The 15,059-nt window shown below is 28.5% G+C and overlaps 1 protein-coding gene and 1 long non-coding RNA gene across 3 annotated transcripts; one reads left to right on the top strand and one right to left on the bottom strand.

The window, feature by feature from the left end:
* Positions 1–3,074: 3,074 nt before the first annotated feature.
* Positions 3,075–4,313, bottom strand: LOC117160710 (uncharacterized). The gene is made up of 2 exons (XR_004464863.2): positions 3,790–4,313; positions 3,075–3,685 (listed from the first exon to the last, which is right to left on the bottom strand). It is a non-coding gene; the product is annotated as an uncharacterized LOC117160710 (long non-coding RNA).
* Positions 4,314–6,615: 2,302 nt separating this feature from the next.
* On the top strand, positions 6,616–14,889 carry Reg-5 (Rhythmically expressed gene 5). Of its 2 annotated transcripts, none has more exons than XM_033341561.2 (4): positions 6,616–7,123; positions 10,249–10,420; positions 10,512–10,601; positions 12,655–14,889. In XM_033341561.2, exons 1-4 carry the CDS (start codon positions 7,013–7,015, stop codon positions 13,047–13,049), a joined length of 768 nt encoding a protein of 255 aa, XP_033197452.1. In that variant the 5' UTR covers positions 6,616–7,012; the 3' UTR covers positions 13,050–14,889. The 2 variants fall into 2 exon arrangements, with proteins under 2 accessions (XP_033197452.1, XP_076473364.1); XM_076617249.1 differs by lacking the exon at positions 6,616–7,123 and adding an exon at positions 10,019–10,150.
* Positions 14,890–15,059: the final 170 nt, after the last annotated feature.

Below are 15,059 nucleotides of genomic sequence, written 5' to 3'. Positions count from 1 at the left end.
ACATCACCCATGTATTCCCCAATCTTCAAAAAATATGCAAATCAATTATAGGCTTCTGTATTCTCTGTCAAAAATTTTACTTCGTATTTTTTCAAAATTATGTAATACGAGTCTTTCTCCATTTTTTTACGTAAACTTTCTATCATTTTTAAACTATAAATTTTTAAATTTAACTATTAAACTAAACTCTAATATAATTTTTAAATTTTTGAATTTAAGTATTGGACCAGTTTTAATTTTTAAATTTAAAATAATATTCTATATAAAATATTTAAACTTTTAACATAATTTTTAAACTAATATAGTTTTTAAATTTCTAATTATTTAATTAATAGACTAGTATGTTTAAAATTTTTTAATTTGATTTTTGAACTAACATAGCTTTTAAATTTAATTATTAAACTAATACAATTTTTAAACTAAATATTAAGAGAAATGCGTTACGATACAATATTTGTTTAAACTTTATCAATAACTTTTTATAGTAATTTATTCACAAAAAATGCAACAGCACCAACACGTCCTTGTAAATAGCTTTACGGATACATTCAAGTAGTATAATGCATGTATGTACATAGCCAAGATTAATAAGGTTGCGTTAATGTCAGGAAGACGAAAATAAAAACCACTGAACTTAGACGTGTGTTATCAAAAACATAAGTCATCATATGCAATTATTTGCAAAATACGAATTCCGTAACAAAAAATTCTCTCAATCTTGTACATTTCACCTTTCGAAATTGAAAATGTGAATAAAATTATTATATTACTTTTATTCGGTATCTCTCGTTCGACTAAAATGCTATTTGGCATCAGTCAGTAAAATCTCAGGTTAAAACGAAAACTTGGAATTTCCTGAATTCGGAATAACGCTGTCAATAAGATTTGCGTAGGTTTGTACACGTGACCAGACGTACTGTTATATGTCTTTGGAATTCAAAACTTGTGAAATTTATTGCACTCATATGCAAAACCGTTCGATAGGTAGATCCGGCATTTATTTTCGCGCTATCAGTAACTCTTCATTGGTATTATTGATATTGGGCCAATGGAGATCATGACAATTTAGAATCAGATTACTTAATTTTTAATTTTTAATTTAATCTATTTTAATTACTAATCTCTATCGTTAGAAATGTACAATACAAAATAAAATTAAATATTCAATAGGGTAGTGATCTAAATTATTACAGTCATAAATAATTCAATACTATTTAAAAGTTAATACAATGGGAGAATTAATTATCTCATATAGATAAAGATGACAGAGTAAGAAAATTTGTTTCATATAAAGTTCTTAATCGATGTTGATTTTCCTCTAAAAATCAACATTATATTAACTCGTTTCATTTACAATCTTTTTTCAGCCAATTTACATTGTTGAATTTTGACTTTTACACAGTGTGATTATGAAAGGAAATTCCAAGAATTTAATTATGACCTTTTACGTCATAATTTCTTCTTTCATCTGGGTCCTAGAATTTTATAAAATTAGTCGATGGTTTCAAGAAATTCCTTTGATAACCTATCTTTCTTCTTACTTAATCATAGAAATTCTTTTGCACCTCTGATTTATGTAGTGGAATTTTGTAAAGTGTCTATTATTCTAATGCATTTTTTCTATCTTGGAAAGGTAATATTTTCGTAAGATATTTATATATATTTTATGCGTTATTTTATCTAATTTAATCTTTAACTTCATTGCTATAAACCAATACACAATACACTACATTTCGTTATAATAGTTGATTAAAATTGATATTTCATTATAATCAGCCAGTAATAAATTATCCTTCACGAAACGACGTAGAAATAACGTACATAGTTAATTTACAAATAGTTAAATTATCTTTATTCAACAGATTATCATACGCATCTACATATTAGCATAAGGTATTTTGTATTATGAAAAAGGTTAGACTATTCGTAAATAAAGAATACATTATCCAATTCAAATTGAGGAGAACTAGATTTTTCTCATACACGAAATGACGATAGATAAATTATTTCTGTGTGTATATAATAGTAATTTTATTTCAAGATAAATTATTGGCCAGGTATCTGCGACAACCTTTAGAGGCCGAAGAAGGAATTCTCATAAAAAAATGTAATTGTATCCCAATGATGAGCCTGCAGATCTTAGCATGATAAATTTAAGTCATTCTCTAACAAATCGCCATATCGAAAAGACGTGGCAATCCTCAGGAATTTTCAGCTATAAGGCTTCTACACTCATTAATCAATCCTAATATTGTTCCATATATAGTAGTAGTAGTAGTAATTCTGCATTCCTTAGAGGCGCCACATTCTCGCATCACTCAGCGCGCCAAAAAATTCACGCATAATCATTTCAACTCGCTGACACCGTTACCGGCAACAAATCGTAACTCATTTAACTCTCTCCGGCTTCATTTCGATATACTGCGCCATTAAATCGTTGCATACTCATCTTTTTTTCTTATGAATTAATATTGTTTTTATACATTTGTAAGACGCGGCAAATATTTTCGTGGCGCCACATTATTAACCCATGAGGCTACGTTAGTCGAAATATCAATGTTTATTAGTTCTTTTTGTTTATGGAATATTTTTTATAGGATTAAAAAAATGGGAAATTTTTCCTTGCATCCTGGTTGAAATAATCTCTTAATATTTAATAATTCTACAATTATTATAAATACAATTTTAGATTATTTAAAGGATTCAATTTAATACTTTAATATAATATTAAAATAACTTTAATATAAAAATGATTTGTTAAATACGTGATTTTTTAGGTATTTTATGTTTCATCTACCTCGGTTTGGAAAAACGTAATTTTATTTTACATTAATACAAATACTTGAAATTCACACCAGAAATTTTTAAAAAGAGTGAAACATCCTGTAACTATTATGTCAACCGGAACAAATTCTGCACCTCGCTATCTCGGATGACGATCGTTGTGATGAAAAGCGGAAGCGATTTCCATAATCTTGCATTACGATATTCATTTCACGATTGACAATCGTCCTACATTCCATTTTGACACAACTGACAATAAATAATAAAAACAAACAATAAAAATAAAATGATATTTTTTATGTTAATTTATTTATTAATATTTACAAAATTGTTTTAGAATAACAGATAAAATATTCATTGTACAAAGCGGATTCACTGTTTTCTTCTTTTCTATAACAAAACAAGTGAAGTATACATTTTTATTCGATCAATTTAACATCTAAATGGGAAATAAAAGCGAGATGCACTTGTAACAACTACAAGTAATTCATAGTTCGCGAACCAAGAAAAACGGTTGTCAAGCTTCACTGCTCAGTTTTGTGAAAAAGTTAAATTGTTGGAGGGGCAACATTTTTATCTAACATACTATACATATATTTACATATTAAAAATACTAAAACACACATTTATATAAACGAGTATGAAGTTTCATAAGTTTAAATAAATCAAACAATGAATATAAATTAACTGCTTTTTACATAGTAATGTAAGTTTCATAAGTTTAAATAAATCAAATAATGAATATAAATTAACTACTTTTTACATAGTAATGCTCAAAATGTTTTAATCACACCACCTTTTAATTACAAATGTTACATTATAATAACTTAATTAATGAATTTTCTTGCTAACGTAGAATAATAATAAGCAAAACATGTTGATTATGTGGAGTAGGAGATCACTGCAAAGTTGAAAGGCAAACAAAAATAAAGAATATATGTATATTAGTTATGTTGAGTAAAATAACTTTGTAACTTATTCTATAATTCTCTTATCTTATCTTACCTTCTCATCATCATGCAACGTACATGTTCTAGATTTACCTTCATTAGACTTTCGTTTTTAGCATCTTAATGCATTTTTCATATAGCTAAGAGAAACATAACCTTAGGAGACCGTAATTGATGAGAATACAGTTGATCAATTAAAAATTAATCAGAATTTATCATGGACTTCTTTTACTCCCTTACTCTATATAACGTAGTAAGGAAGTTTCTTAGGTTCACGAGATTTTCATGGATGAAAATCATAGACAAATTGTGCACGTGCAATCATGTTGGATCATATGTCATGAATGCCACAATCAATAGATTTGGAAAGTAGAATGACTCATTCAGTCAACGAATCTCCATATACGATTTTTCTAAGGTCATTCATTTTCAAGTAAATTGTTTTTCACAATCAATTGTTTTTACGCTGATTTATCGATCGAAAATATATTACAATTACATTCATGAAATTGTACAGCAGTGATTTTCAACCATAAACAATAAACCATTGAACTTTTGTACGTGCATAATTTTATTAAATAAAACAAAATTTATTAAATAAAACAAGAATGAGCTTCATAGAATAATAAATTTAATATTTTGTGTTTATATAATATTCTTTTATTAATCATAGTCATGGAGTATAATTAGAAAATTTGGTTGTTAAACTTTAGAGTATCATCTATATTATAGGTTATGTTTTTCGATATATAGGAAAATGATCGAAATCGATTCTTAATAAAATTGACAAACTCAAAATCATGGTAATATAAATTAAGATTAAGATTTTGAGAATTTGAATTCACACAATCCTATATATATGTTAATTTTTAAACGTATTATATCTTTAGTTTTGTACTTAATTAAATTATGTTATAATTTTATTTACTGTTACGACGAGTTTTCATGAGTTGTAGAAATATAAATTTTTATAATAATAAATGCAGAATGTCGTTTTATAAAAATTAATAGTGGACTGATTTGTGTTATAATTTTCATCTCCCAAATTCATAAAGAATAATTTGAGAACCACTGTTGTAGATCTATTCTTATAGGTTCCGAATGACATAATAGTTGGATGACTGCATGCTGACTGTTAAATGTGCAGCAAATCTACGAGATAGTCGAGATTACCTGGAATGACGCTGGTTATAGTAATTGACTTAAACAGACGACCATTCGCATTGTCTGTATTTAGCTGCACGAATAATACAAAATACGTACAGGGCCCCTTATTCGTCAACGTACGCTTGCATCGACACGAATATGTGCGTGAAAGTATGTTTGTGGTACATATTTCAATTCTCACATTCGCTATTATCATAAAAAAGATTCATCGCCAATTTTTCTTTTGAAGTTTTCATAAAGATATCTAAATTGCTCATCATCTTAAATGAAAGCTTATAGAAATCATTTTCAGCATTAATAGCGTAATTGTACAGACTTGAACAATATACTAGATTATGGATTTTTATACACTTTTATATATATCTTTATTAACATAAGTTACCCATTCAGGGATACATGTAACAACTACGTACTTCATTTTAAATATTTCTTATGTTTTTAGATATTATGTGCATTTTGTACATTTTTATACTTTTAAAGATCTTATAAATGCATGTATATTCGCAATCTAAATATTACTATAAAAAGCATACTAATATATACTATACCTGTAAGAAAATATAGCTAAAAAGTATCAAAAACTCATATATCTTTCTTATTGCTATTAAAAAGTTATAATTGGTACTCTTAATATTCCATCCACGCGTCTTCCCAACGTGCTCGAGTAGATACAAATAGTAGAATCATTTTTAATATTTCATACATCATCTGTCCTACATAGAAAATCAATTTGTACTTCCAGATTCGCAAATTGTTAATTAAGTGACGGAACGTCATAAGCTGAAATGTTATTGTTCTATATTATTGCCCTCTAGTAATAGAATATATTTCTATGATGTAAATGAAAAATCATTTTATTTGAATTACACTTCTTTTTGTGTGGAAATTCCAAAAAATTGCGATGTGAGTGACTGGAAACATTTCTAGGCGAATATTAATTTATAGTTCGATTATTGACCTACGTCACGTACATCTTTAAGCAGCCATAAACTTTTATACGAAAATAAATCATATACGTATATGTATTCACACTGAAATAAATCATAGTAAATATTTTGAAAAACACACCATGAATGCGATACAGAAAATCACGTATTTACAATTATGATATTTCATTCTGAACAATATTTATCTTTTAATATTTGTATTGTACTTTCATTCTTTTATATGTGGAAATTCAATAATAGTAATTTTTGGCGAATAGAGTTAGGATCTTGAAGAATGTGATTCTAAGGGTTTATTGTTAAAGTAGCTGGAGGAACCTGATAAGCAAGATTGGATCCTTTCATGACAGTGAGCACCACGGACTTCCTCTTACATTTAAACTCGTTTTCAATTGATTTTCTCTGTGTCTACAATTTTTAATTCTATTGTAAAACTCTCATAATTTAATGTTCCAAATAAACAAAAAAGTTGATATACAATGAAACCTCTTTTACTATCGGGATTGTCACCTCATTTTTAAAATATTAAATTTTTGTAGTTATATGAAATTACTATTAATTAATTAATTATTATGTAAATGCTGTAAAAAATACAACAGTGTGCCAATACCTTTTGTAGGCATTGTATTTTTGATATTGTATTACATATATAATCCAATGAATCTTAAAAAATATGAATTAAAGATTTTGATTCAGAGAACATAAAAGTAATGAATATATTTTTTGCTACACAGAAGTATCTATTAATTAGGTGACATCCTGGAAAGAAGTAAACATTATGGAACAAGCAGTGGACTCTGTTCCTGAAAGTAGGAGTGGGGGACCTGGTGTTTCATGGACGTCACTGGCATACACAACATACATATAACCGGGGTTTGAAGGAAATTCAGCCAGTTTGCAAAGACCATTGAACGTGATAGTCGTTTCATCATTTGCGTCCATTCGAGTCCACGTGAATTTTATCCAATATTACTACTAATATTTGGTTAGTTAGTAAATAATTCTTAATTTTGAGACTCGTTATCATATCATTTGTATATATATTCTGAATCATAAAACAAGTGTTTTCGTTGGTAGTATATCTGTGATAGATCGAATTCCCTAGATTAACAATACGTATAAAAAGTGTGTTCGTGAAAGCTACTAAAGATAAGTGAAATAGCAAATATGAAGATTCTGAGAACTGCTATGCTGTTCACCTTTGTTCTGGGATGCTATACCTTGAGTGTCACTGCTTCTGCGATTCCCATGTGGGAATTCCTCTCCAGGGGTGAGAAAGTAAGGATTATTTTCATTTCTAAATTGAAGACGTTATAGAGTAAATTTTTCTCAAAAAAATTATATTTGAATAAAATTTGATTTTTAATTGTTATTTTAATAATCATTTATTGGGACAAACACTACTTATATATATGGAACTTGGATTTGCATTATTTAATCTTCCATAGATAAACTTATTGTTTATTTCTATTTCACTTGAATCTTAAAAAATATATGACTGATGTATTTTGTACGAAAATTAAGTTTTTTCTTTTACATAAAATAAACTTCGCACCACAGTAGTTTGTGGATGATATCAACAACAGCAGACTTTCACCGAACACGATCGAGTGCATTCGCTGAAAATGCTCTGCTCGTGCACTTGTGCAGACCGGTCGAGTGTAATTGCGTGAGTGCGCATCGGACGTTGACTTTTCTCATGACATTGTGCCCTTCTTCTCGTAATACTTCTTTTTTTCATAGAAACGGTCTCAAACGCAACAGTTTGCGATCAATGATTTTGCCATCTGTTGATAGTAGCTTTGCTGTCAACAATAGCCATAGAATATTTGGAAAAATTTAATTCATTAATTTTTTCAATAATCTTTTTACAATACAACGTTAATTATAAAAGTTAGAATTTTTAATTCATAAGACTGATGGAGATTGTTAATCTCATAACAATACTGTTTATGGATGTCAAATATGTGGAAGCAAAATTAGTCAATCATGATTATTCGTTAATATGTTTTTTTTATTTTTACTTATTCTTTTTAAGATTATTTGAATCTTCGAGTAGCATATAAGTACGATAATTCATTATTCTGAGTACATTTCTATATTTCTTACAGTCGCTAAACGGGTTACTGTTTATCAGTGAAGAAAGAATGTGGTAATCAAATACGGTAGCAAGAGAGCAAGAAAAATATGTTACATTATTCTTCAACATTCTCGCATTGCACATCCTAATATATATATATACAGTTCATTAAACTCGGTATAAAAATTATTATACATTTTATATATATACATATATGTATATACAAATTAAGTATTTCTTATTTTAAGAAATACTTAACAATATTAACTAATATTAAATTTCCTATTGGAGTAACTTAATATAATAATTTAATAAAGCTGTAATCATCCAAACACGCGATAATCTTGGTAAAAGAAAAAGGCGTGAAAATAGCCTTATGCGCAATATCTGTAATATGTTCGTAATATATGTTGGTAAAACTGATTGCACGTAAGTTGAAGTTCAAGTACGTGCTCTCTATCTATGGAGAGATTGAACTTGTAACTCATACTTGTAACTTAAGATATTTCAATATATGTAACATTTTTAAAATCTGAAAATTTGCTAATCTTTATGTTTATATAGAAAGATTACCATCTGTATTCATTTTCTGTTCACGGGAATTTTTTATCGAACGATTCTCTGTCCATTTAGACTCTCTTATTTTCGAGATCTTTTAAAAAATAACACAATGATCCACCATCGATCACGCAGCAAATTTATGTAGGTCAGCATCGGAATACATGGATGTACGAACGAGCACAACTTGTCGAGATTGAAACTTATCACGTTCTATATCGTACATAAAAATATTTTCTTCCTTATAAGTATCATTTTTCTATATGCATGAATAAATAAACTCAAACACAAAATTAGTATATTTTTAAACATTTCATTGAAAAAGTAATTATTGTTAAAAATTATTACTTTATTTTAAGACAAATTTCTCATTTTCAGAATTTATCTTTATATGAATATATGAAATAAAAATAAAAATGAAAAAAAAGAAACAGAAATAAGTATTCCAAATCATAGAATTAAATATTTCAAAATCTAGACATACGAATTCTGAAATATAGAAATAACATTCCAAAAATAAAATAATTCGCCCAATATAATTGTATAAATAATGAATGACAAAAATTATAAAAGATTGATTCATCAAAAATATTACTACAAAAAATGTCTACGAAAGAAATTGTATCGTTACGCAAGTGAGCTTGCCAACACTGTTTGATTGGCAACACTTATCGATTGTTATTATTATTAAATTTCGAAATATTTTGTTGTTGTCCAAAAGACGTTACAGAAATGTCATTAGAAATTCTAAGGTTGAATATTCGCGTAATCGTTGAGCCATAGATAGAGCTAAAAGTATGTGGACATCGATCATTGTGCTTTACGTAGACGCACCACGAACGGGGGCATGTTTCACGTGGCAGACAGAATTTCTCGTGACGAAAAATAAAAAAACGTGTGTATCGCAATCAAAGCCCGATACGTGATGTACGGTACAGGCTGCGACACGCATATATATTTGTTTGTTATAACTGTAGTGTTCGATATCCTGTATGTTACACATTGCCGAGTTTCACCGGACGCGTGTAGAATGCATTTGCTCCGACGGAATGGAAAATAGCTTTCGCGATGATCGTCATGATGATTTACTCAGAGAAAAATGTATCCATCTTCTGTATACGATATGTATGAGCTATTCACAGGTCAAAGTTATTAACTCCCTTTCCTGAAATTTTAGTACTAAAGCACTTGATTGATGTTTATATTATATAATTTGTTTTTTTGGCAAATAAACAGCTCATATATTGATCTTCATAGTTTCATTTGATATTTGATTTGACATAAATGATGCTGTAGATAGTACCCAAGCAAATTAGCTCGCAGAATTGTATTCTGATTGATAATATAGTGAAATAAAAGGAGGAAAAAAGGGTTTTATTGGCACTAAAGAATAGAATATTGAAAATCGATGTTGCAAAGATATATTCTTAAAGACTTATATATTTTAATAATACAATATTTGAATTTGTTCATTGTATATATTATATTATGCATAGTGCTTTATATTTGAACCATATTTTAATAATAATATCTTAGAAATGAAAGGGAGAATTTTAAAGATCGGATTTAAGGATGTTACTCGGCGGGAAATAATATTTAAATATAATTGAACGAAATATTTGCAGTCATTACTGAAGAATTACTTCTTGTCACATAATATTTATTTGGTCAGTAACGATATATATTGCATCGAATATATATATAATATTGAAAGAGATTATTTAAATTTCTTTTTAAAGATAACCTATACAATGTTTAATTTCAGGCGAGTTACTTGTTAAGAGTATTCAGCATGCAAGTAGCCAAGTATTGTGCGGATTCATCCATGCCGGATTGCAACAAAAATTTATTGGTTGCCGGGATGAGGAACTTAGCTAACATGGACAATAACATACTCGATCAATTGGATCCATATCAACGTGATGCGAAAGGACTTAGTAAGATTTCCAGTTTCACTACATGGAATAAACCGAACATAATATTAAAAATTAATTCTATTTACGTTAACTTACTATTTCTTGTTTATAGTTTGGCGGGCCATGATAAAAAACGCATATTTTCCGAGACTTGCTCCTAAGCCAGATGAATTCTATTTCTCCATCGGAACAGATTCATTAGGTATGTATTTACGATAGAAATAAAATTTTGTAAAGATGATTGAAAGGTAAAAATAGTTTAAAATTGCATTCTAGAATCACTTTCTTGACCTTTGTAATTTTCTAATTGCCTCATAAAGTTAATTAATACAAATATTTTCAATTAAAACAAAATGTCTACAGACATGTAGAAAGACATTCTACAATTACATTCGAGAATCATTTTCTTGACCCCTGTTAATTTTCTAATTACCTTATGAAGTTCATTAATACAAGTGAAAGTACTAATTGACAAGGAAAAAGAAAAGAACGAAAAAAACCTGTACTCGAACCGACTACATAATAGTCGAGAAAAATGTTAACCGTGAAAATCAAGTTCGCATGACGTTTGTTAATGATTAAAAAGAAATGTAAGCGTTGAAAGAGATTATTATCTGCACGGTCCGAAATGAAGGAGAATAAATACTGTTGTGAGAAAGTTCCAAGTCTCAATCGCGCACGTTCCACTATAGAAAGTTTTTTTTTTCTTTAACCGAACGAGATCGCGTTTGATAGCAGAACGGTTGTTTTCAATTGGACCAGCTTCTTTTAACTGCACTTTCACCCGATCATCTGAACGAGTCAACCGAAGTTCGGGGAGGCTTTTTGAATGCTATGAAAAATGTTTATTTACTGCGAGGATCTGAGAAATCTCATTCGATGTTCTAGTTTCCCCCGTAGATTTTAGAGAAGAATAAAAGAAAAGAAATTAGAAGAGATGTTAGACGGAAATTTATTTTAATTGATCTTTAAGACCTTCTACTTCAGATTGATATTTTAATTGATTTTATTGAATTTCTATTGCCCAGATCATTGTGTATATAGGTTTATGATGTAAATTTTTTGAAAATGATAGTATAATTGTAAAAAAGATGATATTACAATGGCTACAAGAAGTAGTAGCACATCATTGTATTTATTATAATTTTCAAACTAATTAATTAAATCCAAGTATATTAAATTTTACACGTTTATAAAAATGTTATGCTATGATAATATCATGTGGGACCTAATAAGAAAAACATTTCATAGGAAAATAAGGGATGTGTCAGTACTTTTTATTAAAATAATTTTTCTTTTCAATTATGTTGCGAATTATGTCTTATTTTATATATCTATTGAATTAAATTTAATAGTTAATATAGTAGGAAACTACAAGTTTTAACATAAATCATAATTTTTCTATGAAAAAGAATGTACGAAATATTCGCCTAAAGCCTGTTTAAGTTGAATATGTCAGAGAGAGATGGAATTCTTAGTCGTTTAAATTCTTGCACGTCTCTTCCGAAAGTCCTTGCGGAGAAGAAACATTCGACAACGATCTGACGGAAGTAGGAAGTAGTATCATGGGATACTGACATAAAAATATTAGACGTTCAATTATCATAATGCGGAGGTCATATACGCGAAAAAAGGAATGACTTTTTAGTCACGTATTATTACGTGATTACATTCATTTATTAACGTGAACAACAAGAACATGAATTACTTCAGTCACAATGTTCATTCGGATTAAGCAATTATTTAATATTAACTAATTATTTGATATTATAATAATATTAATTCGATTATTTAAATTATTGATAGATTCGTTCTCTTCTTTAAGATTATTGATTATGTTAAAAAAATTTTGACGCAGTTTTTAGACAAACAGAATAGTTAATCAATTTTGTTAATAGAATTATTTAGAAGATCAATAAGTTCCTCTCGAATCTTTTAAGAAATAGCTTACAATTATAAAAATCGTTAGAATATACAAGTTGAAAGGTTACTAAAGGCCATTATGGGAATCTCTTTCTTCATATCGAATCATATAGAGAAATTACGAAGAGAAATTTAAAAGTATAATCGCAGAAGACACATAACTGATCTTTTTAAGCAATTTGAGAATCCTGATTCATATCAAGCGAAAATGAATTATCTAAAATAATTTTGCTATTCTAAACGTATTCATTATTCTTACTTTTTTCATAGAACCATTTGTAATCGGTTCCTAATTTTAAAGAAATCATATATTTATTGTTCTTATCTTTCAGCTGTCGGTGATAGCGATGTAAACGGCATAGGAGAAGAAACAATGGCAACGCACGATTATATACAACCATCCTCTGAGCACACTGGTCCATATCTAGTTGGACCAATGGTGATTAGAGTGTATCCGGATGGTCGACCAGTTCCGGAAGACACAACGCGTCCTCTACCTCGCGATGAAGATATGGAAGAATTCAGGCGCTCCAGAGTACCTTCAGTCGAGGAAATTAAAACTGATAGTGAATTCTATGAGAAACAATTGAAAGGAAACTCATTCGCGGAAGCCAATAGTCATCGACAGTCTCAAGAGGAATCTACTCGATTCCGAAGTAGTCATTCACCATTTAAGAGACGATTACTTCAAGAAGTAACTGCAAAGCGTAAGATACGGCACCATTGAACAAGAAGAGTTTGGACTGGCGATAAAGAGTCGAAGAGCCTCGTCATGTAGGCGGCTATAAAATTTGTTGAATGTTGTTAGAAGTAATGACAGAATAAGAAATTATGTTTGTTCTTCAGAAAGTTAAAACTATTGGAAGGTATAGGAAGAGGTAATGAATAAACTGCAGATTTTTATGCATTTATAGGAAATTGCACAGAATGCACTCAAAATATGAAAAAATATATAAAATATACAAAGTATAGTAGTGCTCTCTATAATATTAGATTGTCAGAAAAGTGTCTTTCTTTTACAGACACGTCTTTTACAACGATGCATCTTTATACAAACATGAAACCTAATCTGTCGAACGTTGTGATCTTTATTTTGATAGAACAAAATAGATCATACGTAATTCGATAAAATAATATAAAACGGAAAATGTTGTGCATCCATTATTTCCTTATAAAACAAAAGGAACTTTTCGGACGACCTAATACTTGGCAGATAAAACGATATTTTCATTGAAGTTTTCGTTTTTAATTATATTCTCAAAAATATGAATTTGCATAAAAATCTGTAGTCTCAGAATGAAATTTACTTTGAGATGTTGAAAGTCTTATATGGAAAATAATATCTTCGGTAGGTATAATGAAGACACATTTGCAAGAATTTGGGTCAATTTATATTCTATTCAGTTTCTATATTCAGAACTGTCGTGGTTATTTCTTGTAGTTGTGAAAAACTGGTCTTTCATAAAAGAGATAGCTGTTTGTTATAGATTATAGTTGAAGATTATTTCTTGATGAAGAGTTAATATTTCAATCATTTAGTCGTTTTGAACAATTTATTGCATGTAAGAGAATGAATGGAGAGTGATACTTTTCGATAATTTTAATTGTTTATGTGCACATTCTTAGATAATAATCTCGTAAAGCTTAATAGCGATGAGTTTGAAAAGACTGCTTTTGATAATGGTATTCATATGTTTCGTGTTAATGATCATACCAACTTCTAAAAACATTTACTACAGAATGTAATATTTAGGAAGTTAATTGACGATTGGTCGACGGTTGAATCGTTTGTAGTTTTCAACCTTAAATAAGTATATTAATAAGTACTTCAAATTAGTATATGTACTCCTCTTTTTTTATATTTCTGCACACTCTTTTATACGTAAATAATGTCGACCATGAATGTTGTTAATCACACAGTTTTCCATTAATTTATTATTTATTTCATCATCTATAAAAGTATCATTTATTTTTACATTGATTTCATTTATAATTTCACACACTATTCAAATAAGCATGAAAATAGACCAGTTCTTTTTGTTATTTGAGATATTTCCAAGTCTCAATTAGATTTTCAGTTGTTTTGTTTGCTTTTAAGGTACATATCTTTGTGGCATAAGGGAACTTACCTCGCTGAAAATTTATTATTTTTCATGCTGAGTGAATATACGTACAAAAGTCATAATATAATGAAATATATTTTTGTGTATACAATAATATTTGCGTTCGTTAAAATATTATATTTATTGCAGTCGTGTAATAAATTTCGAAAACGGTGAAAGTGGCGATTTGTAAATATATAATTTGAGTTTTGGTATTTTATATTTTATGAAAATTTTGTACATAATGTGCAATTTCGAGATTTATATTTGCATAGAGCACAATATTAGAATTTATTTTAGGATGATGAGCCCATATGTTATACAAATATGTAGTCTAGATTTTGTATAAAACTGCTCATAAATATTTGTAAGATGTGGTAAGATTAATATTAAAGTGAGAGAGATAGTTTGTCATTATAAATATTTTTAAGCTACAGATGATTTAAAATAAAATGTGATATTTAATTTGAGAAAAGTTCATTTCCTTCATCGTCATTTTAAAACATTTTATTTCTTATAATAAATGATTAAATGAAATCTAAATTGTTTCTGTTGATTTTTTACCTATTGATAACAACTATTTTGTTGACGACAGAATTTTTTATCAATATGGAAACGGGACTTTAGCGACGTCA

Source organism: Bombus vancouverensis, chromosome 1, assembly GCF_051014615.1.
Source record: "Bombus vancouverensis nearcticus chromosome 1, iyBomVanc1_principal, whole genome shotgun sequence".
Lineage (NCBI taxonomy): Eukaryota > Metazoa > Arthropoda > Insecta > Hymenoptera > Apidae > Bombus > Bombus vancouverensis.
The sequence above is the reverse complement of the archived record's forward strand: the minus strand, read 5'-3'. Positions and strand labels throughout refer to the sequence as shown.